Source organism: Psammomys obesus, unplaced genomic scaffold, assembly GCF_907164565.1.
Source record: "Psammomys obesus unplaced genomic scaffold, mPsaObe1.curated_primary_1811, whole genome shotgun sequence".
In the NCBI taxonomy this organism is placed as follows: Eukaryota; Metazoa; Chordata; class Mammalia; order Rodentia; family Muridae; genus Psammomys; species Psammomys obesus.
Genome location: NW_026585626.1, coordinates 358589 through 384468, shown reverse-complemented (window position 1 = coordinate 384468; position 25880 = coordinate 358589). Strand labels below are relative to the sequence as shown.

General features: G+C 39.2%; 1 protein-coding gene across 1 annotated transcript in view; it reads right to left on the bottom strand.

Annotated features, from left to right (window-relative positions):
* Positions 1–3256: 3256 nt before the first annotated feature.
* The window catches only part of Rhag (Rh associated glycoprotein), a 29304-nt gene continuing 6680 nt past the window's right edge, over positions 3257–25880 (bottom strand). The window contains exons 2-10 of the mRNA XM_055615189.1: positions 15426–15609; positions 14999–15149; positions 12492–12639; positions 12105–12271; positions 8469–8606; positions 7415–7536; positions 6085–6158; positions 4965–5038; positions 3257–3331 (exon numbers count right to left, since the gene is read on the bottom strand). Of these exons, the coding sequence (XP_055471164.1) occupies positions 3257–3331; positions 4965–5038; positions 6085–6158; positions 7415–7536; positions 8469–8606; positions 12105–12271; positions 12492–12639; positions 14999–15149; positions 15426–15609 (1133 nt within the window). The remainder of the gene's footprint in view (positions 3332–4964; positions 5039–6084; positions 6159–7414; positions 7537–8468; positions 8607–12104; positions 12272–12491; positions 12640–14998; positions 15150–15425; positions 15610–25880) is intronic.

Sequence of the window (25880 nt, the reverse complement as noted above, 5' to 3'; positions counted from 1 at the left end):
ATAGTAGTGAGAATTTTGATCTTTTGTGAGTCTTAGAAGGTCTAGTCAAGAACATGTTTTTTCAAATGTGCATGATGGCAGGGAATTTACAACCTTTTCCTGTGTTAAAGATCACAGATATATATATATATATATTTCTCTTTAGCTGGTAATCCAGGACAATTGTACCCCGCTACTGGGCAGATGTTTGATTTATTCAGAAGAGAGTTCTTTTGTCACCCTCATTCTTTTGTGGTTCAGTTGTTTGTGAGAGGCTTTTACTATGATGCTCAGGCTGGCTTGAATTTTACATCTTCCCACCTTGCCTCCTGAGTGCTGGGATTGCAAGCCTGTACCACTATCCGTGGTTGCCTTCCTATCAGCTACTCAAGGTACTTCAGTGGTGTGAGCTGGACCTCCAGTAAACGGCAAAGTAAATAAGCAATGTGCTTAAAGGAGGTCCCTTGCAGTAGAACAATTGCTAAAACTCCTGGGCCGCAACCAGCAGACCTTTCTTATCTAACGCAGAACCCAGTTTGCAGGCTATCAAAACAAGGGCTGGAAAATTCTGAACATATCTTAAATTTCACAAACCGGTTTGAAATTGCATCCATTAATTCTGGGTCAGGCCTTCAGATTTAGTTTAAATCAAGGAATAACAAAAACTTCCTGAAACTGATCATCTAAATAGATCTTGAAATTTTATTCTAACCCATGAACTGATGCAATAGATTTGCCTTATTGTATTCTGTTCTGGAGATGGTGTAAAAGTGATGTTAATTAAGTGATAAAAACAAAACAAAATAGGGTTTAGACTTGAACTAAGAAAAACACTTTTTTTTACCTGATGTAAAACCACTCTTGCAAATAAACATGATTAGGGTAATTAAGTTTTCAGTATATCACACACACACTTGTGCATACCCAGAAGAAATGCACTTAAAATTTTGTTGGATCTACAAATACAGATTAGTTTTGAACAATCAGAGCATAACTGGGGTGGATGAAGTGAATAAACTGGGGAAGGTAGAAGACTGGGACAAGAGGCTTTCCGTGGGAATGTCATGATAAACTCAGGGCCAATTTACCAAACATTAAACATGAATTTATTTGAGTGGGAAACATAAATGTTCACATTAAAATAATTTGCTAACTTTCAGAGAAAATAGATGTAAAAGGTATATGCCATACCTTTGATTCTATCTATTAATATGGCAAGATTTTGTTTCCCCACCATGAAATAAAAAAACATTGTTTTTTTTTTTTATATGTTATTCTGGACAACTCATCAAAGACTCACAAAGTGATGAATTATGTTGTGCCCTTTCTAATGTCAACAGCTTCCCCTGCCCCCCGTAAACTTGGATGATAAAGAATAATGACAAAGGAAAAACTAGAGATATAATAAAATGGTAATTACGAAAGAGATTCACTACAGTAACTTTAAACAAATTTTCCAAAGACTATGCTTTGTTATTTGTTCCTAATAAAAATATTCTTCCCACAAAAAGAAAGGCAAATGAAATTTTAGTGTTCTAACACCTGTCTTGAAAAAAGGTCTGGGACAGTGTTCACAAGCCAGACATCAATGCCATCACAGCACACTTTCTGAGCAGTCAGATCAATTCTTTTATAACTTAGTGTCCCCAGACCCTCCAAAATTTTCTCTGTGATCCATGGAGGCTGAAGAAACCTTGATTACCATAACAATGATGATGTTTCTTTATGAAAGTCATCAGGGGATGGGATAGTGGATTTTGCTTATATGACACATTTAAAAACCCATGTAGAAGATAGTATGGTGTCAGAAGTCACTTGCATGACACACAATGTGTTTATGACCTAGAAACATTTTACCTGAAGTAAAATATTAAATAATCCACATTTGTCCATAGTTTTTAAGTTCTGTCTGTCACAAAGGAAAGTCCCATTGATTGTGGCAGGGTTCATTTCCTTTTTGGTACCTAGGTGCTTTCTGTTAAGATTTCAGGACTGGGGGATGGAAGAAAAATATCGAAAGCTCTAAACATAGAAAATGTTACTTGGGTCATGCGAGGTAGCACAGTCCCGTAATCCCAGCACTCAGGAAGGTAGAAACAGGTGGATCTCTGTGACTTTAAGGCCAGCTTGGTCTACAGACTGAGTCCAGGACAGCCAAGGCTACACAGAGAAACCCTGTCTAAAAAAAAAAAAATGTTACTTCATTTTTATAAATATGGTTTAATGTGTCTGTGCTAGTGACCATTTCTAAATGCAGTCCTTTACAGGCTGAACTATGCAAAGGTCACTTGGTTTTTATAATGAATATATAAGTAATGTTTTAAATGAAATATGCTCTAAGTATGAGTTGTATATATACGTGCTTGTTCCAAAAATGTATTTCAATCACCAAATAAATGACATCTAAGGAAAAATACCTTATTTTATAACAATATTTAATTACTTGAAATTTTATACAGGTATCTTTTAAGCTCTTATTACAATAACAACCATAAAAAGGAATAAAAAAATAAGAAAATGCAAGCAACAGTATAACATTACAATGACTGTTTTTAAGATTTAAAAAGAGGCTAACTAGAACATTAATGTTACTTTTTATTTACAAATATTTCTTTCTTTCCTTTTTTTTTAGCATAGATTCTTCAGTATGCCATTTCATTGACGTCAGCTTTATACTGTTTGGAAATGAAGACATGTACGTGCATTAAGAAGTTATAGGGATGCGACTGGAATGCCTGTACTAAAACAAGCAATGCCAATCTGGGAGAAGAAAGGGACACATCTGGAGGGGGTGAGGAATTATGAGAGAGTGCAGTGGAAAGGGGAATGAACAGGGACAAGCTAAGGGCACACACACACACACACACACACACACACATATACACACACACACACACACACAAAGATGCTGTGTTAAAAGCTAATCTAAAAAGTGGATAAAGTTTGACATGATCAAGAAGTATTGATTTCTATGTAAATCTATCTCTTTTTTTTTCAAAATATCAAATATACAATCATTTATCTCTTTTTTTTTCAAAATATCAAGTATACAATCATTTATTTACTAGGCACCTATCCATTTGCAGAGTCATTCTCAGAGTCTGGGATAGAGCAATTTCCTGTGAATTGAGACATCATTTGAACATCAGGGAATAATATGAAATATGAAGGCATTTTTACACTGGCCATTTGAAGCCTGTCATCCCTGTCTCTCTGATACTAAAGTTTTGTTTTTTAAAATTTGACTCTTCATGGATGCTGACTTTAGAAAAGGCACTTAGACTTCCTCTTCCACGTGGTTGTGATTCGCATGTTGAAAGAAGTGATCATCAAGTTCTCTGACCTTGGGAACCTTGAGAAACAAAAGTGATACTGTGACACTGAATGGTTCTTTTACTAGGCCTGTCAAGAGTTAGTACTGAAGCAAAGGCATTTTCTGTAATTATCATCTAAGCTTAGAAAAATGGTGAATTAAAATAATATAAAAACAAATTATTTATCTCACCAACTTTAAGTTCATTCCCTATTTCCCAAACCCAGTTTTCCTAATAATCTGTGGAAGCATCTATGACACTTAATATATGCAATAATAATAATAATAATAATAATAATAATAATAATAAATAATAATAATAATAATAATGCTTTGAGAGAAAGCAACAGTGGAGTTGAAAGGCAAAATGTGAGGGATGGAAGGAAAGAAGCTGAAGCTTCTTAGAGAGCCGTTCAATGTGTGCTCACTCAAAGCCTTCAGCCTTACACAGTACATTTGCTTTTTTCTACTTTTACCTTGAATATAATACATCATGCTATTGACCCATAATTTTACCTTTAAAAATTGGTGTAAAAGAGCAGAAATTATATTTGTTGGTTACATTCTATGTTTGTTTAGTTTCTGCTTTGGAAAGTATCTTAGCTTTTGATATTCATTATTATTAATTTATTTATTTTAATTCATGCGTACGTGTGTGCCCACACTGAGTTTTTGTATAATCATGTACAGGGTCCCTCTCTACACAACCTGGCTGTCCTGGAAGTCACTATGTAGACTGAGGCTAGCCTCAGTCTCACAAGAGATCCCATTGCCTCTGCCTCCAGAGGGCTCAGATTATAGATGTGTACCACCACAGCTGACATGAGATCAAGAATTTAACAGTTGACCGCTCAAGTGGGTAAGCAGCAAGGTAGCCAGCTGCTGGAAGGTTGGAGATGCAGCGGTGGACCCAGCAGGAGGACTCAAGTGGATTTAGTAGAAGAGTGTGATAAGCAGTGTCTGCTTTCCGACTGGGTCCCCAGAGAGGTCTGGCTTCTCTTCAGAGACTGGTTTTGAGCACCCAGCTACCAAGAGGTCTAATTTGTGCCCAGTGTCTGCTTCCCAAAGTAGCTTTGATACCTGAATGGTTCTAGCATGTACCAAAAACCAAATGCCAAAGGATGGCACTCTGGGTAGTCATGCCATTGGCAGCCAAGTTGTTTGGAGAGTGTCTCAGATGAAGAGGCAGTTGGCTAGGTCAAAGGTAGCCAAGGTAGAAGAAGATGGCTGGCAGAAGTAGAGAGAGAGATGACCAGAAAGCAGAGATAAGACTTGAGAAGAAAAGTTTATGGGGAGCCAGAAAAGGGAATCTAAAAGCCTGGTCATCATAAGCGTTCAGAAGCATGAACAAGTCTCCTAGACCAAGGGTCTAGGCTAAGGATGAGAACAATAACACTGGCTGCTGCTAAGGGTAGGTAATTAAAACCCCAAAAGGTCCCGATACTCTAATCCTGCATAAAGACTGTAACTCTAGAGGGCACTTGCCATCATTTCTACTTAGCTGCTGTCGCTGCAGATGTCACTGAACAGAAAAGAACAGATATTGCTAGAGACAAACATTTGAAGAGCTCCTCTTTGCCTACCCATAATTTTGATGTGGAGGAGCAAAAGGGTCCTTGGCTACCTGAACAGAGCCATCATTTATATTCTTTTTGTGAACCCTGCGCATTACCTTCCAATAAACAGAATCATCAAAGCAATATTCATCAGGTGGCTGATCCCAGATAGGTAAGCACAGAATTAGACCTGTGGGGAGAGAGATATAACAAAGTGCAATTAGGATGAAGGTTTCATAATGAAGTCTATACACCTAAAGAAGATAAACAAGAAAGTGGACACGGGGTAAGATGATCAGTCCTCACTTAGAAAGACAAATGGGACGTGCATTGGACGTATGACAGGAGTCTATCGTAGAAGGCATCTGAAAGACTATCTAGCTGTGTTTCAAAATAGATACTAAGACTCATAACCAAACCTTCGGCAGAGTGCAGGGAATCATATGAAAGAAGGGGAGTTAGTATGACATGGAAAGGATAGGAGCTCCACAAGGACGAAATATATCTGGGCACAGGGGTCTTTTCTGAGACTGACACTCCACCAAGGACCATGTATGGATATAACCTAGAACCTTTGCTCAGATGAAGCCTGTGGTAGCTCAGTAACCAATTGGTTTTCCATAGTAAGGGGAACAGGGACTATTTCTGACAGGAACTCAATGGCAGGTTCTTTGACCTCCTCACCTCCCAAGGGAGGAGCAGTCCTGCTAGGCCACAGAGGAGGACTTTGCAGCCAGTCCTGAAAGTACCTGATAAAACAGGGTCAGATGAAAGGGGAGGAGGTCTTCCCAAATCAGTGGACTTGGAAAGGGGCAGGGAGGAGATGAGGGAGGGAGGGTGGGATTGAGAGGGAATAAGGGAGCAGGATACAGCTGGGATACAGTTAATAAAATGTAACTCATAATAAAAAAATAAAATAAAATAAAATTTAAAAAAGGATGAAGGTTTCTTCCTAACTAAGTAGTTAAAATACTATCATGAAAAGTTTCTTTTTTTTTTTTTTAGCTGATATAGTAGTTACCAGAAGCTTAGCATATTTTAGAATTTATCAATGAATTTGCATCTCTTCTTCTAAGTAATGGAGAAATGGGGTACTAGCATTTTATTATTCCTACTATTCTGAGGTAATTTTACAATGGTCTAGAAGTACCAGTTCTCCCGAATTAACCTCCCAAGTGGCTGCGGTTACAAGCCTGTACCACGAAACCCAGCTTAATGTTCAGTTTTGATGCAAACCTGTAATCAAACCTCCAACAATTGCTAAGCCTATGGAAGTGCCCAGGGCTGCTGCCTGCATAGCCACAGTGGACCTAGGAAATCAAAATAAAGAATTAGAGGTTTTCCTAACAATGAATGACAACAAACAGACCTTAGCTACTTGAAGGTATGTGTGTTTGTCATCTTGAGGACAAAGTATTATTTTACATACAAGCAAATGTATAGTCACTGTTTATGCTTTTTTCTTCCTTTCTATTTTTACTAGCCATGGTTAATATAGCATTCTTTCAAAAGAGGACTTTCAAAAATTGATCCTTGATTTGATTCATTCAATAAACACTTTTTGAATATTGGTTCTTAGGCCTCTCTTCTAGACAGGGTAGGTGGGATAATGCCTAAAACAACATGGCTGCCATTTCCTCAGCACTCTAAATAAACAATTTTGGTGAAATTAGAAGGTCCATTAATAACATCAGGAAAGCTAAGCTTGGAATATATGTTATAGAAAAGGCAATGAAGAAATTGAAAAATGCATTGATAATACCAGAGGTAGTTACCTTAAAACAGTGGTTCTCAAGCTCCCTAATGCTGTGCCCCTTTCATACAGTTCCTCCTGTTGTGGTGACCCCCAACCGTAAAATTATTTTCACTGCTACTTCGTAACTTAATTTCACTGCTGTTGTGAATTATAATGTAAATATCTGATATGCAGAGTATTTGATATGTGACCTCTGTGAAGAGATTGTTCGGCTTCCAAATGGGTCCTGATCTACAGATTGAGAAACATTGCCTTAAAACAAAGATAATAAAGTATTGGGCTGGAGAGAAGGCACAGTGGGTAAGGAAGACTGATGCCAAGCCTTACAACCCGAGTTGGATCCCTGGATCCATATAGAGGAAGGAAAGAATTAACTCCTGCAAGTGGTCTTCTGACCTTTTCCTGCATCCTCATGCACGCGTGCATTTGCCACACACGGTAAATGGATGAATGCAAAACTGTAAAAATTCATTGTAAGTTGGGGAGAGAAGAAAGCAGTAAATGGCTGTGGAATGTGAAAGGGCCACTGAATAAACGACAGGTGAACTTTGGATGTGGTGGTAACACCAGCACAGTTCTCCTCTCACAGCAGGCAGGCAGTGAGTTGATGAAGGGTTAAAGGAGTGAGTCTGCGAAAGCCTAGGAAAGATTCGTTAACGGCATTCTCTCATTTATGTCTCTGAGCCTAATGTGGTAGCAGCAACCACAACAACAAGAATGAGGGGCCCACCCCTATCACTATGTATGCCAACAAACACAATCACAAAGCACAGGACCAGGGAGAAGGAAAACCCAGTGGTCTTCACTCACATGCCGGAGCTTCCATGGTGTACGGCCACGATGCTGGCAAGGCCTCCAAGCACGCCAGGTAAGCCGTGCAAGTTATGGACTCCACATGTATCGTGGATCATCAGTTTATTTGCGAGCAGTGGCTAAGGTTGAGAAAGAGAGGGAGGGCAGGGTTTTGTAAGGCACACAGAGCTCCATACGGAAGCAAACAGCTGCACAGAATCTGCTTGTACGTTCTCATTCTGTACATATAAAGCACACCCTATGGCGTGCCACAATACAGACAGGTGGTTAAGACGTTACTATACTGAACTCAATTATTATCTCTGTCATGTCCATATATCCTCCTTTTAAAACTTTTGATTTACTCATTTGAACAGCTAAAAGCTACCTATTAGTGTAAATTCCACACATAGTACATTTGAAAAACAAACAAACAAGCAAACAAACAAACCAACCTGTATTTCTCTCTCTCTCTCTCTCTCTTTTTTTTTTTTTTCCCTATATATCTGCTGTCTGCTACGTTGTCTTCTCTGGCTTCACTTCTTCCTATACTCAGAAGAGGAAATTTTATCTAAGGCTCACTTTCTTTTTTGAAATTGAAGCACTTGTGTGTCAAACACTTTAAATACAAGTGGCGATAAAACAGTCCTTAGTGACTGGGATGGAAAGGAATGACTTCATCTTCCCACCTCCTAAAAACATCTCATTTGCCTCATTAGAACACAAAATTCACAAATAAGCAAATGGAGGAGAACATCCTCTGGAACACCCACAAATAAACAACAGGAATAAAATATTCTCTGGGACTTTTCTAGAGAAATTAACATAAGCCCTTAACATTGACTGCATGCTAAATTACTAATAACCACTACAATATTCTCTCCTGCCGCACTGAAGTCAGGAAAGAGAGGCACTGCAGTATGAGCAGTATTTCGGAAAGAGACAAATGGCCTCCAGTCAGAGGCATGTACAAAAGGAAGTACCATTTCTCTTTTCCCTGGTCCCACTGGTGGGACATGAGAAGATGCTGGTGCAGATTTAAGGTTTGGTTCAATATGTCTATCATACATACACTAAGGAACTTGTATCCAAGCACAGAGACGATCCCTGCAATGCTGCCAATGGTCATAGCACCGTATAGGTTGATTTCCATGTCTGCACACGTGCCCACAGCGACACCTCCTGCCAGAGTAGCATTCTGAATGTGGACCTGCATGGAGGCAAAACAATGAATAATGAGGGGGTATGAGGCAATTTAAAACAAACAAACAAACAAACAAACAAACAAACAAACCACAAGGAAGGCAGAGTTCAGTGAATACCTATGTTAGCTGTTAGTTGAAAGACATGTACACGAATATTTTTTTTCTTTATGTCTTTGAGACATAATCTGGTCTGAAATGTCTGCTATTAGAAATAATTAATTTTACTTCATCAGAATTCCCAGGAGCCACAGTCTGGCTGGTGTAACCAAAGAGTTGGTTATCTGTCATTTAAAAAACCGACTCTTTTGAGTATGGTTTTTAAAATAATGTGTTGCCAGTTGTCTTTCATGACACAAATTGTAAAGAGCTGAAATATATGTTCTCAACCTGGCTTTAAATATGCGGTATAGTGGTTTCAGAGATGGATCAGTATTTAAGGACACTGGCAGCTGTATCGGAGGACTCTGGTTCAGTTTCCAGAGCCCACACATTGGCTAACAACTGTCTGTAACTCCAGTTATAAGGAATCCATTGTTCTTTTCTGGTTCCCATGCATGCATGTGGTACACAGACATGCTTGCAGGCAAAACGACCATCAACACAAAATAAAATACACAAATCTTAAAAATATGTACATAAGGTACAACATTTATTTCCTCCCCTAGGTTGAAAAAGGAGAGCGCTTGGTCTAAGGTTTTTCCCAATACCATCATTTCTCTAATTCACAGGCCAGGATCTCAAGGCAAGGAGTTGTACTAAAAATATGTTATGTTACTTTTCAGGCACATAAAAGTTAAAAAATTACTTTAGAGAATTTCTATATGTCTGTATTTCTCCAGCATTGACACCTTACATAAATAAAAGTATCAATAAATAAATACATATACAGAAATAAAACTATAAAAATAAAACTGTCATTGCTTCAATCCTGTTAAAGATCTTATTCAGATTTTATTACCATCCAAATTGTCATTTTCCTTTTCTAGAGTCTCATTTGGGATTATTTTCTTTTGTTTTTAAATTTTTTTTTAAATATCTCCCTGAATGAAATTAAAGTCCAAGTGGATCAAATACCTCAATATAAAACCAGACACACTAAACTTGTTAAAAGAAAAAGTGGGTAAGTGCATTGAACTCATTGGCACAGGAGACAACTTCCTGAACAGAACAACAACAGCACTAAGATCAACAATCAATAAATGGGACCTCATGAAACTGAAAATCTTCTGTAAAGCAAAGGACAGTATCACCAGAACAAAATGACAGCCTACAGACTGGGAAAGGATCTTCACCAACCCTATATCTGACAGAGTGCTAATACCCAGAATATATAACAACTCAATAAGTTAAAAAGCAACAAATCAAGTAATACAATTAAAAATGTGGTACAGAGCTAAACAGAGAATTCTCAATAGAAGAATATTGAACGGCAGAGAAACACTTAAAGAAATGTTCAATGTCCTTAGTCATACGGGAAATGCAAATCAAAACAACCCTGAGATTTCACCTTACACCCATCAGAATGGCTAAGATCAAAAACTCAAGTGATAACAGATGTTAGGGAGGATGTGGAGAAAGGGGAACCCTCCACCATTGCTGGTGGGGATGTAAACTTGTACAACCACTTTGGAAATTAATCTGGTGCTTTCTCAGCCACTGAAGAATAGTGCTTCCTCAAGATCTAGCTATACCACTCCTGGGCATATATCCAAAATATGCTCAAGTACACAACAAGGAGATTTGCTCAACCACATTTGTGGCCATTTTATTTGTGATAGCCAGAACCTAGAAACAACCCAGATGACCATCAACTAAGGTATGGATACAGAAATTGTGGTACATTTACACAATGGAATACCATTCAGCAATTAAAAATAAGGAAATCATGAAATTTGTAGGCAAATGGTGGGAACTAGAAAAGATCATCCTGAGTGAGGTATCCCAGAAGCAGAAATATACACATGGTATATACTCACTTATAAGTAGATATTAGACATATAATATAGATAAACATACTAAAATCTGTACATTTAAAGAAGCTAAGTAAGAAGAAAGACCCTGGGTAAGATGATCAATCCTCACTCAGAAAGGCAAATGTGAAGGACATTGGAAGAGGGAGAAAACAGGAAACAGGACAGGAGCCTACCACAGAGGGCCTCTGAAAGACTCTATCTAGCAGTGTATCAAAGCAGATGCTGAGACTCATAGCCAAACTTTGGGCAGAATACAGGGAATCTTATGAAAAAAAGGGGAGATATAAAGACTTGAAAGGGACAGGAGTTCCACAAGGAGAGCAACAGAACAAAAAATTCTGGGCACAGGGGTCTTTGATGAGACTGATGCTCCAACCAAGGACCATGCATGGAGATAGCCTAGAGCCCCTGCAGAGATGTGGCCCATGGCAGCTCAGTATCCAAGTGGGTGTCCTAGTAAGGGGAACAGGGATTGTCTCTGACATGAACTCAGTGGCTGGCTCTTTGATCACCTAGCCCTGATGGGGAGCAGCCTTACCAGGCCACAGAGGAAGACAATCTAGGCAGTCCTGATGAGAGCTGATAGGCTAGGGTCAGATGGAAGGCGAGGAGGACATCCCCTATCAGTGGACTTGGAGAGGGGAATGGGAGGAAACGAGGGAAGGAGGGTCAGATTGGGAGCGAATGAAGGAGGGGGCTACAGCTGTAATACAATGTGAATAAACTGTAATTAATATAAAAAATTAAAATTAAAATATTTAAAAATTATGTATGTATACAATGAAATATAATCATAACTACCTCTTATTTTCCTCCTCCAACTTCTCCTGTATTATGTGTTATTAACATATCTCATTCCAACTTCACATTTTTTGATACCCCATATAAGTCCAGTTGGTGCTGCTCATACATACAAGAGTGTGGGGCCATCTACTGAAGGAAGGAAATTTTACCACTGACTGCACAGAATTGTTCTTATTTTGAGATATCTTGCAGATGGGAAAATAGAACCAACATCCATCCTTACCTTTTTTGACAATTCAAGTAGTGATGAAAAATATTTGTGGAGTTAAGAGCACTCAGCTTCCTTCCTTCCTTCCTTCCTTCCTTCTTTTCCTTCTTTTGTTTTTTGAGATAAGGTTTCTCTGTGTAGCCTTGACTGTCTTAAACTCACTTTCTAGACCAGGCTAGCCTCAAACTCACAGAGATCTATCTGCCTCTACCTCCTCAAGTGCTGGAATTACAGGCATGAGCCATCACACCTGGCTAAGAGCACTTAATTTTATATTGAAGGAAAAAGAAACCCTGTATGTCTGATTTTTATGTGATTACATACTCCACAAAGTTGCAAATTCCTTGACTTCATCTAGTAGTGTAGATAGTGAAAAAAATAAATATTATTTTCAAAACATCCTCTAAAGCCTGCTGTTTAGTAGTGTGTAATGGTGGCTTAGCTCTGATGCATAGTGACTTTCTTATAGAGCAACTGTTGACATTAAGGAAGTTTCCATTGATTCAATTGTCACTTACCATATCCAGCCTGCCTCGGCGTTCAACAAGGCTGGACAAAGCATAGGCTATGATCACGCAGGCAGCAAGTGACGTGTATGTGTTGAAGACGGCCCTAAACTGATGATTGCCAGGTGTAGCAATGGCTGAATTAAAGCTGGGCCAAAATATCCACAGGAAAAGTGTTCCTGTAAACCATGAATGGTATTAGTTATTATACGAAAGACCACATTAGAGGATAGTTTGCTCTGGGAATTGACCTCTGTGATTTTTCAGCTTCATCATCTAAAAGCCAGGCAGAGCAGGTACTACTTACCTACCATAAAACAAAGTGATCTCCAAAGAAGGCATCTGAGCAATTTTATACGTGCACACCAAACAGACAAGCATCAGGTTCATTTTACTCACCAATCATGGCAAACAAGTCAGAGTGGTACACTGATTCTTCATTCTCATGTTCACGTCTGAGGTTACGCCGATATAACACACCGGCTACAGCTAAGCCAAAGTAGGCTCCAAAGGCATGGATTGTCATTGATGCCCCAATGTCAGAGGCCTGATGGGATAAAATCGCATTTGCATAAATGGGGTAAAATTGGGTCTCATTACAGGCAAAAATGCAATGAAAGAGGAGATGTTAAATAGAGAAAACAAGGTAAAAAAAAATAAGAAAATGTACTACAAACTCTTGAGACATGCAATGGTGAGATACTTCTTGTGATGTGGCTGCTGAAAAAAAAAATCGCTAAATGTTCCTGAACTTCACGATTTGTAAAACTGTGATAGAGTTTTGTTGGTACTCGGGTGAGACCATATTCCTAAAATGCCAAGTCCTTACTGGGTACACAGTACATGCTAGGCTATTTCAGGTTCAAGGAATGCTCAGTGAGCTATGAGGTATTGACACAAAACAAAATGGCTTCCTTTTATTTGGCTTACAGCTAAAGTTCATTTAACTATAGCTCAAAGACTTGAACCTTAATAAGGTCATTTTCCCTACAAGGTTCTATATATTTTTAAAGTGGACTAACATGAAAACCAGCTGAATTCCAATACTGATTTGAAGAGATGTGTTTTGTTTCCTTTTTTAGGATTTGATACAGATTTAATCAAGTGTTCTCCATTTTATGTTTCTAGAGAGAACGTTCAGGATTCTGAGCCAGGAGCATTTCCTTATGCAACCTAAGCTAGGTGAATGAAAACATCACCAATTTAATATTTTTAGAGTTGTGTTAGCAGAACAGGCTCTTGGTTTGTTCCATCTTTGACTAGACAAAAAGATCCAGTGGCCTTAAAGAGAAATTTCACTGAATTGAGTTCAGTTATCACACTGGCATATATATCCACAACGTTCGGCTTTTCTAAACACTTCCATACAGGAACCTTACTTCTCTTTACCATATGGTTTCAGGAGAGAGATAGGTGACCGTTAATTATATTTGTACTTTACAGACACCATGTAAGTCTGTGTCCTGTAAATGCTCACCTATTTGTAGCAAAAGAACCCTTCCTGTTATTTCCTTCCCAGAATCCACCAAATTAGTCCTTCTTTAAGCAACATGCCAAGCATGGGTCCTTGAGTTCATCTCATCTTTTTACCGAGATAGCTTCTCCAGTGTCTGGACAACCTCTCTCATCTACTGCAACTCAACTTCTCCTTTAGCCCCCTACCACTGATGAACTTCTGTTCTTGAGATTTCTTTGGCATTAGTGTATTTGTCCTCCTTAGTGACTTGTGAAACTTCAACATACTAGCTTCATTGTCACTTCCTCAGAGAACTCCTTCCCTGCTTTTTAATCTACAGTCAATAATGTTTCTCATAACCCCACTTCCAACTATGTATTTTCTGTGTTTTTGGGAGGATGTGAAAGTTACAGTTTAGCTATGCAATGTTTCCCAAAGGCTCATGTGTTGAAGCTTGGTCCCCAGCCCAGTAGTGTTCAGAGCTGTGGATTTGGGAACTTGATAGTATCATGAGGGATTTTACACCTTCAATGGAAGTATTGACTGAAGGGTCTATGACTGAATTGGCAATTAGAACTTGGTGAAAACTACAAGAAGTAGTTTTAGTAGAATTATTTTTATTTCTGGCTTCTTTGTTTCCAATCCACCAGCAGAATAACTGCTTGCTACCAGTGTGGAGGTTTACCTCAGTATGGACCCAGAAACAATGGAGCCAAGGGATTATAGGCTGAAAACTATGAGCGCATGAATCAAAATGTATCTTTCCTCCCTTAAGTCTCTCAGACAATTTGTCACAAACAAAAATTATCATAAAGAGGATATATAATTATATGATTGTTGACTAAACTACTATACTTTAAGCTTTATAAAGATGGAAACCTTAACTAATTTTGCTTGTTGGTAAATCATCAATACTTGAAAGAAATTTAAAATATTATTACTTGAATCAAATGTCCAATACAAGTCCAAATACATAAAAATATACATCAGAGTGGTCAGACATATTCTATTATCTTCAAGGGAATCAGTGACATTTTCGTGGAGAAAAAAAAAAAAACTTGATCCTACGTAAGGCTTTATCTGGGACTATTTACATAATTGTTTAAATATGGGAATGAGGTACTGATACACAGTACAACCAAATGAGTTATAGAGTTAAAAATATGGCTTCCGTCCAGACTCAGACAAATCACTTAGTATCTTTGATTATTTTACTGTGGAGAAATAGCAGAAACAGTGATACCTACCTTCCTGGGCTCCGTAAAGATGACATGAAACAGTGTGCAACTCTCCTTATCCTGTTTTGCAATAAGCGCTCCCTACAGAATGGCTATTTTTTTACTATTTGGTCTAGTGGCACCCATGCCCTTATGTAGACTGGGTACCCATGGCTTGTGGTGGCCATAACTGGTAGTCAGAGCATAACAATTACATATTTTCTCACCCTTACCTCAAATGTAACAGTAACCAGATGTTCGTTGCCAGCAAAGACAGCAATTTCTAGAATTGTCATGATCAGCATTTGGATGGGGCTTGTTTTTCCCAGGACAGCACCAAAAGAAATTAGAACTGTGGCTGTACTAAAGTCTGCGTTTATCATACTGAGGGAGAAAGAAAGAGTAAACTGAATAAAGAGTAAATTGCACTAAAAAAAAAAAAAAAAAAAAAAAAAAAAAAAAAGAGTAAATTGCACAAAAAAAAAAAAAAAAAAAAAAAGCACAATAAGTAAGTCGTATCTTTGAACGGCGCACTAATCCTACTGTTAAGGTTTTGCCTTCATGATTTAATTAGTTCCCAGTGTAGGAATTAAGAAATTAAGATTTCAACATAGGACTTTAAAGGTGAGGGCACAAGTGTTCACATTAAAAAATACTCACTCCTTGATTCCGAAGTGAAATTTCTGTCCGTGATTGTGAAGGAGTCCCTTCATAATTGTACCCCACTGGAGCCCCAGCGCAGCAAGAAAGAGGTTGAAACCAACACCGCTGAAGCCGTATTTCTTCAGGAAGGTCATGAGGAAGCCAAACCCAACAAATATCATGACATGCACATCTTGAAATACTGCAAAAAGAGCAAACAAAAAATATCTTTGAGTAAAAAGAGCTCGAAGAGTCATGTTCTAATATTTTGTAAATGCTTTTACTTTTGCATAAAACTGCAAGAGCAGATTAAATGTCATGGTTAGGTTAAGTTAGTTTTTTTTTTGACAACTTGACACAGCTTGAGTTGTCTGGGAAGAGTAATCTAGATTGAGAAAATGCCTTCATCAGATTGCCTGTAGGTAAGTGTGTAGGGCATTTTGTTAGTGAGTGGTTGATGTGGGAAGGCCAGCTCGCTGTGGCGACGCCATCCCTGGGCAGGCAGCCCTGGATGGTATAAGAAAGCAGGCTGAGTAAACAGCGAGGAAAAAGCCAGTTAGTAAGGATCCTCTAATAGCCTGGGCTCCAGTTTATGCCTCCAGTTTTCTGCCCTGAGTTCCTGCCATGACTTCCCTAAGTGATGACCTTAGAAGTGAAATTAATCCTTTCCTACTATTTCTTGATTGAAGGGGTCAGAGAGAGCATTTTCATCCTTTGTTCCCCTGAATTTGGAGCATTGGCTCTGTATGTAAGAGACAAAATATTAGAGTCTGATGGACAAATATCTGAGAGTTAGTCTCTCTCCATTTTCCAAAGGTATATAATGATAAAAATTCTGGCAATTTTAGCCAAACAAACAAACAAACAAACAAACAAACCAACCAACCAACCAACCAACCAACCAACCAAAATTTGTATTATTTTTAAGCCATCCTGAAGCCCTAAAGCAACATTCAGGCAAACACTTGTCGTTTGAATCCTTAGCTTAGCCCTCCCAATCCTGTTATGTTCCTGTGTGAGGTTGCACAGGTCACTTACTGTCTGGGGACTTCGTTGTTTCATCCCCGTATTTGCATATGTGAATAAAATGGATTCATGTCATATTAGAACTCCCTTCTTTGCGTTTCGTCTTTCGCCTCCATTTTAAAGAAACCATTGTATTCCATGGGTGTAGGGCGCCACCCACTGGAGCAGGGACAACCTAGCATGGCTCACAAATCTGAAGAAAACGGATTCTTCCTCCCCTATGGACCATCAGCTGCTGATAGCTCCTCAGCTGGAGGTGGGGCACCTGGCCCCTCCTTGCTGTAGTGTTGATTGGCTTGATCTTATGTGGGCCTATGCAGGAAACACGCCACAGCTGCTGTGAGTTCAAAACTGCGAATGTCAAATCCTGAAGACATTTGTAGCAAACTTCTCTCAACAACGGCTCTTTTTTTTTTTTTTTTTGAGAAACAGCACGCGAGTTTAATACATGTTTGCACCTTATCTCAATACATACGAACATACAAATACATGTACAATCACATAGACATACAAAAAAGGCTTGATCTTTCCATCCCCTTCCCTCAGCCTTGGGGAGAAGGGCATGAGATACCGATGTCCCACTTGGATGCTTCACTGTTGTTGTTTTTAACTCAGTATTCAAAGTCTTTTTTTTTCTTTTTTTTTTAAACAACATTGTATCGGTTGGTTTTGTGTGTCACGCTAGAGTCATCTGGGAGGAAGGAGCCTCAGTTGAGAAAATGCCTGCATGAGATCCAGCTGTGAGGAGTTTTCTTAATTCGTGATCAATGGGGGAGGGTCCAGCTCATTGTGAGTGGTACCATCCCTGGGATGGCGGTCTTGGGTTCTCTAAGAAGGCAGGTTGAGCAACCTAGGGGAGTAAGCCATTAAGCAGCATCCCTTACTGGCCTCTGAGTCAGCTCTTTCGTACAGGTTCCTGCCCCATTTGAGTTCCTGTCCTGACTCCCTTCATTGATGAATAGACATACGGAAGTTTATGCTGAATAAACGCTGTCCTCCCCAAGTTGCTTTTTGGTCATGGTGTTTTGTTGCAGTAATAAAAACCCTAGTTGAGACAAATCTACTAGCTTTAAAGTGCTCCGTAAGCAACTCATTAAAAAGTATTTTATTAAATTTTGTAATGTCTCTCATTGGTGAGAATTATCCTGAAGGTTCTATTTTCATACACGTTTTTGGAAAACTAGACATTTTATAGGTGGGAAAAGATTTTATAAATTATCCTCGAACTAACGTTTTTGATTTTGCCGCCAACTTGTGTTACTGATTCCGGCCACAAGAGGGCATAAGCGCCTCAGCTAAAGAGATCTGTAGGCTGTTGACAGTAAAGATCAAACAGCTCAGAAAATCGGGATAGGAGCTTGTGAACGGAAACCGGACAGATAACCCACGTCGTCCTGTGCAACAAGGCTCCGCCTTTAAAATAAGGAAGTGACCACTTTGTAGGGGAAGACGAGATTTATTTAGGGATTTGCATGCTGGGAAGATTATTATCCAACAAGTTTTAAGAGTTTCCAAGGTGTTTCTTAATCAATGGCTCTCGGCAGAAGGCTGACATTGCACCGAAGTATTTGCATTTGACAGTATTTGGGGCCATGTTTGGTTGCTCCAGTCTGACAGGGTGCAGTGGGGTAGAGTGAGGGCAGAGACTGGCAGTTCAACTAATCAGACTACTTGCACAGGACAGCCCTCACCTCAAGGAGGTTTCTAGATCAAAATGCTAACAGCGCCACTGCTGAGAAACCCTCATCTGAGTCAAACCATGCTTTTATAAAGATGCAGAGGAGTGCTGTAAAACTTTCTTTTTATGTTAACCAAGGGGAGGGGCACTGAGCAACGGAGCAAAATTTAAATCCCTCCTCAGTTCCCACTTAATCAAAATACTATTTTAGTTAGTATACAAATAGTGGGTATCATCCCAACGTATTCATATATACATATATATGTATCACTGTACTTTGAGTCATATTTACCCCACTACATTCTCTTGACCCCCTACTCACAATTGTCTCCCATCTCCCTTGCTCACACTGATTTAGAAGTGGCCAGGATTTTCCCTTGCTCTCTTCTCCCACTGCTTCCTGTAACCTGATACCCAAGCACAGTGTTTTGTCTTTTATTTTAAATATTTCCCCCAAACTTGACAACAGAAAATGGGGACACTAGTAGAGAAATCTCGAAGTATTAAAATCTTAGTGTTGTCAGGATTCCCTGGGCTCCCGGTTGGAGCCAGGATGTGTCCTTCAGATTTTAGGGAAGCAGAAAATTTATTGAGAACACCCAGTCAGGTCTTTGACTTTGTCTGTTGAGCTCTTTGAGGGTTTCTACTAGTGCAACAAAACACCATGACCAACAAGCAAGTTGGGGAGGAAAGCTTTTAAAAACAAGGAAATCATGAAATTTGTAGGAAAATGGATGGAGCTAGAAAAGATCATCCTGAGTGAGTTAACCCAGACTCAGAAAGACATACATGGTATGTACTCACTAATAAGTGGATTTTAGCCCTAAAGTATAGGACAATCATATTACAACTCACAGTTTCACATAAGATAAGTAAAAAGGAGAACCGAAGGAGATGCTTAAATCCCACTTAGAAGTAGAGATAGAACAGACAGTGGAAGTAGCTTAAGAGAGGGAACAGAGTATGAGAGGGAGCATGGAGAGAAATGAGGGTCTATATCAGAACTGGGCATAGTTGGGGCGGGAAGACAGAGAGCTTTCAGAGAGAAGGGAAACTTGGGTGGGAACTTCTCTGGAGACCTATGACAGGGTAGGTTCCTGGAAGGATATGAGGGTGACTCTAGCTGAGATTCCTAGTAACAGGAATCACGGATACTGAAGAGGCCACCCTCTAACTAGACAGGACTCCAAATGGAGGGAGGGGTATGCCAACCCACCCACAAAAAAAAAAAAATTGGACCCAAAATTTATCCTGGCTACAAGATGAGCAGGGACAAAAATAGAGCAGAGATTAAGGGGATGTTCAACCAATGACTGGCCCAACCTGAGACTCATCCCATTGGAGACTGCCAACCCCTGACACAATTAATGATACTCTGCTATGCTTGCAGACAGGTGCCTAGTGTAGCTGTCCTCTGAGCAGCTCCATCCAGCTACTGGAAACAGATGTAAAGCACAGGAAGCCTTGTATAAGAGTGAGGGGAAGGATACAAGGACCCACAAGGGGACAGGAGCTCCACAAGAAGACAAACAGAACCAAGTAATGAGAGCCCCCCACAAAGCTGAATAAATAAATAAATAAATAAAAACTGCCTCCTCAAACAATCCAGAAAAACAAAACAAAACAAAACAAAACAAAACAAAACAAAATCCCAGGGTTGTGTTACAATTAAGCTTCTTTCTACCAAACACTCGATTTATGGAAAGCTACTTAATAACTTTAATCTCAGTTTTATCAATAAGGGTTGTTTTGAAGATAGGAAAGGAAGTGCTGAATTACCACTGTACATTTTTCAACTTTGTTCTGGTATTACCACTTGAAATTTACTTATTTTTATTTCATGTGTGTGCATGCTTGCCTGCACGTGTGTCTGTTTACAAATGCATGTCTAGGGTCTGTGGAAGCTAGAATGGGTGTGGGATGCCCTGAAACTGGAGTCAGAGAAGGTTGTGCACTGTTCACAGGTAGGTGCTTGGAATCAAGCTTGGACCCTTAGCAAGAGCAACAAGTGCCCTTAACCACTGAACCATCTCTCTAACCTCTACTTACTACTCTTTAAAAATAATTTGAATTTTGTGTTCTGTACATTGCTTCAAACAAAGGGTTTGTCTTTGAGGTTGGCATTAAACCCTGAGAGGATACAACCACCCTCTTCCTCTTCCTCCCCATCATCCCCATCTCCATCTTCCCAATGACCATTATCACCATCACTACCATCATGTTCAGTATCTCCAACATCCCCATCATTCATCCCTACCATCACCATCAACTGCAGCAGCAGGAACAGCAGCATATCTTTCGTTAGTACTAATTTAGCAAAGTTTCATATATTTCCTTAATTTTGTTCCATTTTACTTCCATGCTCATCTTGCAAAAGAATATCTTGAAAGACCCTGATAGTTCAACAGTTTAAAATGAAACTTGTTCTAGTTAAGCCTATACCACCCAAACCAAACAAGATGATTTAAATTCTTCATATTCCTTAATGCATATACATTTGTTTTTCTTCTTCTCAGAATGTCTTTGTTGTCCTACACTGAGCGTGCCTTTTCCTGGAAATCATCTAGACCCCATCTTCTTAGTCCAGGGCCACACAGCTATTACACTGTACATATGATTCTTATGGAATTTGTTTTGTTTATATTGTTATCTCTGTTGTTATTCAGTGTGCTCATCCAGCATTTTTAAGATAGATGGAACATACCCAACTATATACCCCTTCGGGGGGAAATACTCCTTCAGGAGAGGCATGTCTGAAGATGAAAATGATGGAGTGAGAGCGGATGTAGATAAGTAACCAGGTATGCATACATGACATAGAAGAAGAAGAGGAAATTTCTAGGGGAACAAAGGGGACCAGCAGGAAGAAAGAGAGTGAAAAGGAGCCAATGTCTGCCCCTGGCTGGGAAACCCGCATGTAGACACATGTGAGTGTGTACTTCACCCGTGCATACACGTGCACACACCCACACAAACATGATTCCCAAGGTATAGTATACACTTATATGAAAATGTTCTTCTGTCTCCAAAATATCTTTTTCTGAAATTGCTTCCCGTTGGCATAATCTGAAATTTTTCTTGAGCTTGCACATAAGTTAGTAATGTGCCTTGGGACTATTTAAAATATGTACTCAATCTATTATCCTACTGTGTACTCAGCCCGTTTAAGTTTAATTTGCCTGTAAGGCAACATTGTGTTCGATCTTACTATATCCTGGATTTTCCATGTAATCAGCTTTTACACCTTAAGTTAATTTAAATATATTTACTCCATGCCACTGATATGAAATAATGTGTATGTGTGTGTTATGGTAATTATTTGCTGAAATTGCCAATAATTTTAAAGTAACCTGAAGGAAAACAGATATCTCATAAACAAATGTTGGAAGCAGCATGTGGATACAGGTTGATAAAAATCTGCTTAAAATTTGAGAACTATTCTGGGTCAGTTGAATCAGTAAGGTAACTTTTTATGTTGTGATGATTTGAATAAAAATGGCACCTACAGGCTCATATATTTGAATGGTTGGTTTCCAGTTAGTGGACCACTGGGAGAGAATAGGAGGTGTGGCCTTGATGGAGGAGGTGTGTTCCTAAGGGTGAGCTTTGAGGTTCAGAAGCCAAGTCTCTCTCACTCCCTCCTTTTCTCTCCCCCCACCCGCCTCTCTCTTTGCTGCTTTCAGATTAGGATATAGCTCTGTGCTATTCCTCCTCTACGATGCTTGTCTGCCTGCTGCCAAACTCTCTACCATGATGATAACAGACTAAATCTCTGAAACTGTAAGCCAGTCTCCAACGAAATGTTTTCCTTTACAAGAATTGCCTTTGTCACGGTGTCTCTTCACAGCCGTAGAACACTAAGATACTTGTAAAAACCTGCTAAAGATGTCTGTAAAACAAATGTCTTATTTCTTTTGCATATCATACGTTCTGTGCTAGTCAATAAATACAAAGCAAAGCTCCTCAAGGACAGATAGACTTCAGAAACACACAACAGACAGGCTAGGAGCCGCAGAGAACAGAAAGACAAAGGCCACAAGGAGAGAAGTAAAGGATTTAAACTTGGGCTTGTTCTTGGTCTAAAGTTTTTCCAAGAAGACTTTAATTTTTATTACTTTTATTTTTATGCAGTCTTGTTACTTTTTCCTATTTATATATAAAATAAAACTTATCACTTTTCTTTTCCCTTTCCTCCATCCAGCTGTCCCACACACTATCTCTGATTATTTTTGCTACACACACAGATATGTATATAAACATGGATAAATAAATATCTCCATAGAACATTCTAAGTCCATTTCTGTCGTTTGTGTGTGCATAGTGTCAGGGCTAATCACTTGGTATTGGAAAACTAGTTAGGGAGCTCAACCTGGGGAGAGGCTAATTCTCCCTTGATAGCAGTCATCAGTTGCCTATATTTCTTTGTCTGGATGTAGGATGCTATAAGACTTCTGTTTTTGCATTAACACGTCCATTGATGCTCTCCTTGTCCAGGTCTTGTTTATGGAGACATTTCTCTCCCTCCTTCTCTCCTTCTTTCTCTCTCTCTGTCTTTCTTTTCTTCTCATATATTTCATCCTAAGGGCAGTTATCCCTCCCTCCACTTCTCTCTGCCCCGCCCCCCATCACTGGATCTCCCCCAGATCCACTCCTGTTTGTTTCCCTTCAGAAAAGAGCAGCCTTCCCAGGGATATCAACCAAACACAGCTTATCAAGTTACAATATGACTGGGAAACACACCCTCATGTCAAGGCAGGGTAAGACAACTCAGTAGGAAGAAAAAAGTCACAAGGGCAGGCAGAAGAGTCAGAGATATCTCCACTCCCCTATTAAGAGTCCCACAAAAACACCAAGCTATGCAACCATAAGATATATGCAGAGAACCTATCTCAGACCCATGCAAGCATTGGTGATTGCTGCTTTATTCTTGTGAGCCCTTACATGCCCTGCTTTGTTGATCATTTAGTCTGTGTTCTTCTGGTGTCCTTAACCCCTCTGGCTTATGGAACCATGTCTTAAAGAAGCATGAACATAGCAGAGTTCCTGTTGTTCTGGCTCTTAGAATCTTTCTTCCTTTCCTTCCTCTCTTAAGGGAAAGATTTTTATATTCTTTAATGTGGTACTGTTGCAATCTGTAATCCAAACCCATGTACAATGAATATATAATAATGAAAAACAATAAGAATAATGAGGAAGGCTATGCAGAGAACCTGACAAGATTCTGTTCTAATTGAGGCTATTTAGACAAAGCCTCAATGTTGAATAAGTATGTAACAGATGAAGTTCTTGCAGAAGCCTTTCAGTGGAGACTCTAGGGCTCTTATTCAGAAAGATAACGTTAAAATGTATTTTTTTTAGTTTCTTTTTCTTTTTATTAGCTATAGTTTATTCACTTTGTATTCCAGTAGCTCCCTCCATCCTCCCCTCCCAACTTCACCCTTTCTCCCTCTTTTCCACCCATGCCCCTTCCCCAGTCCACTGATAGGGGAGGTCTTCCTCCCCTTCCTTTTGATTCTAGTCTATCAGGTCTCATCAGGATTGGCTTCATTGTCTTCCTCTGTGGCCTGGTAAATATATTTTGATACCCTGTTGGGTAGAGTCTTCCAGAGGCCCTCTGTGGTAGGCTCCTGTCCTGTTCCCTATTTTCTTCCTCTTCCGTTGATGTCCATCCCATTGGCTCTTTGATCACCTCTACCTGAGTAGGGAGCAGCCTTACCAGGTCACAGAAGAAGACAATGAAGCCAGTCCTGATGCAACCGGTTAGACTAGGGTCAGATGGAAGGGGAGGAGGACCTCCCTTATCATTGGACTGGGGGAGGAGCATAGGAGAAGAGGAGGAAGGGATGGTGGGATTGGGAGGGGATGGGACAGGGAGCTACAGCTGAAATACAAAGTGAATAAACTGCAATTAATAAAAATAAAATAGAAATTTAAAAAATGTATTTTGATTGTATTCTTCCCCTCAAGTTCATCCAGATCCTTTTCCCTCCCTACCCACTCAACTTTAAGTTCTTTCGAAATAAACAAAAATCAAATACAACAACAAACACCCCCAAACAAAGAAAATGAAATAAAACCATACCCTGCCTCACCCCCCCACCAAACTATAACCCCAAAAAAGCAAACACACACACACACACAGACACGCACGCACACACACACACACGCACACACACACACACTGTGGAGTTCATTACATGTTGGTTTACTACTCCTGAACATGAGGTCTGCCCTGGGGTGTTTGATATACCCATTGGAGCAAACTGATTCTTCCTTTCTGAGCAGGTATAAATGACAATTCGGTTGTTAATGCTCACTCTAGTGGATAGATTTTCATTCATTCATTCACTCATTCATTTTAAAAAAACAAAATGAAATATAATAAGATAAAATAAAACTATCACACTGAAGTTGGACAAGACAAACCAACAGAAGAAAAAAGACCAAGAGAAAGCACAAGAATAAGAGGACTCACACATTCAGTGAACTCCTCTTTTTGGATTGAATATGATTTTTAGGGACAATATCTTTCAATCACTTCCAGATATTACATTTCAAACATCTCAGACATTTAAAAATGTGCTAAGATGAATGAATGCATGTTTTACTTACATTTATCAGTTATTAATCTTTTTTAACTTCATGCATTTATTGAGTTGTTCCCTTTTCTTTTTTTAAATTACGTTTTTATTTTTTTACATTAATTACATTTTATTCACTTTGTACCGCAGCTGTAGCCCCCTCCTTCCCTCCCAATCTTATCTTCCCTCCTTCTTCTTCTCTCATGTCTCTCTCCAAGTCCACTGATAGGTCCTCCTCCCCTTCCATCTGACCCTAGCTTATCAGGTCTCATCAGGACCGGCTGCAATGTCCTCCTCTGTGGCCTGGCAAGGCTGCTTCTCCTTCGCGGGGGGGTGGTGGGGGGGTGGTGGTGGTCAATTTCTAGATTTGCTTTTTTTCTCATTATTCATGTAGGGGTACATGTACCTATAATCAAAATCTACAATATTAATTACAAGTGGGTGATGTAATATTTTGTCTTTAATAACTTTATCATGAATAGCCTACGAATAAGTCATGTAGAATACCTGTATTCAAGAGCTGCAAGCCTGGTCCAAGAATGCCTTCTGTAAAATTATATTTGAATTTCTATATCTGTTCCCATTCAAGATTCACATGTTTTCTTTGTTTGTTGTGTCTCTTTAGATAATTTAAAAATTGACCAGTCATCGACCCACATGGCTTTTATTGGTGGTTTTATTTCACTGTTTATGTAGCATACCTTACGACTTAGACACATTTGGTTGTTCATTATAACTAAAATCATACTCAGTGTTTTATCAGTGATATGATGATACAGGAGGTATTGTACCCTGCCCATTGCATCCGCCACCACACACAGCGTTTATGATGATGAATTAGATCACATGGCTAAGCATATATTGCCAGATCTTTCCATTATAAATGCTCCTTTCTCTTCTAACTATCAATGGATCTTGGCAATGATTCCTTCAGAATATATGAATGGAATATTCTCTGTAGCTCTTGACTCAGTGGCTTCAAAATTCATTGATGGCTTTGGTGGCATATACCAGTGCCACTATATACCAGATACCATAGGCAATGTTGAAATTGTGATTTTCTATGTATTAATCATTAATACCTCCTAAAATTACATTTTCACTTACCTAATATTCTTTTCTATTTCTTTGTCCCTGTTTATATCTATCTATCTATCTATCTATCTATCTATCTATCTATCTATCTAT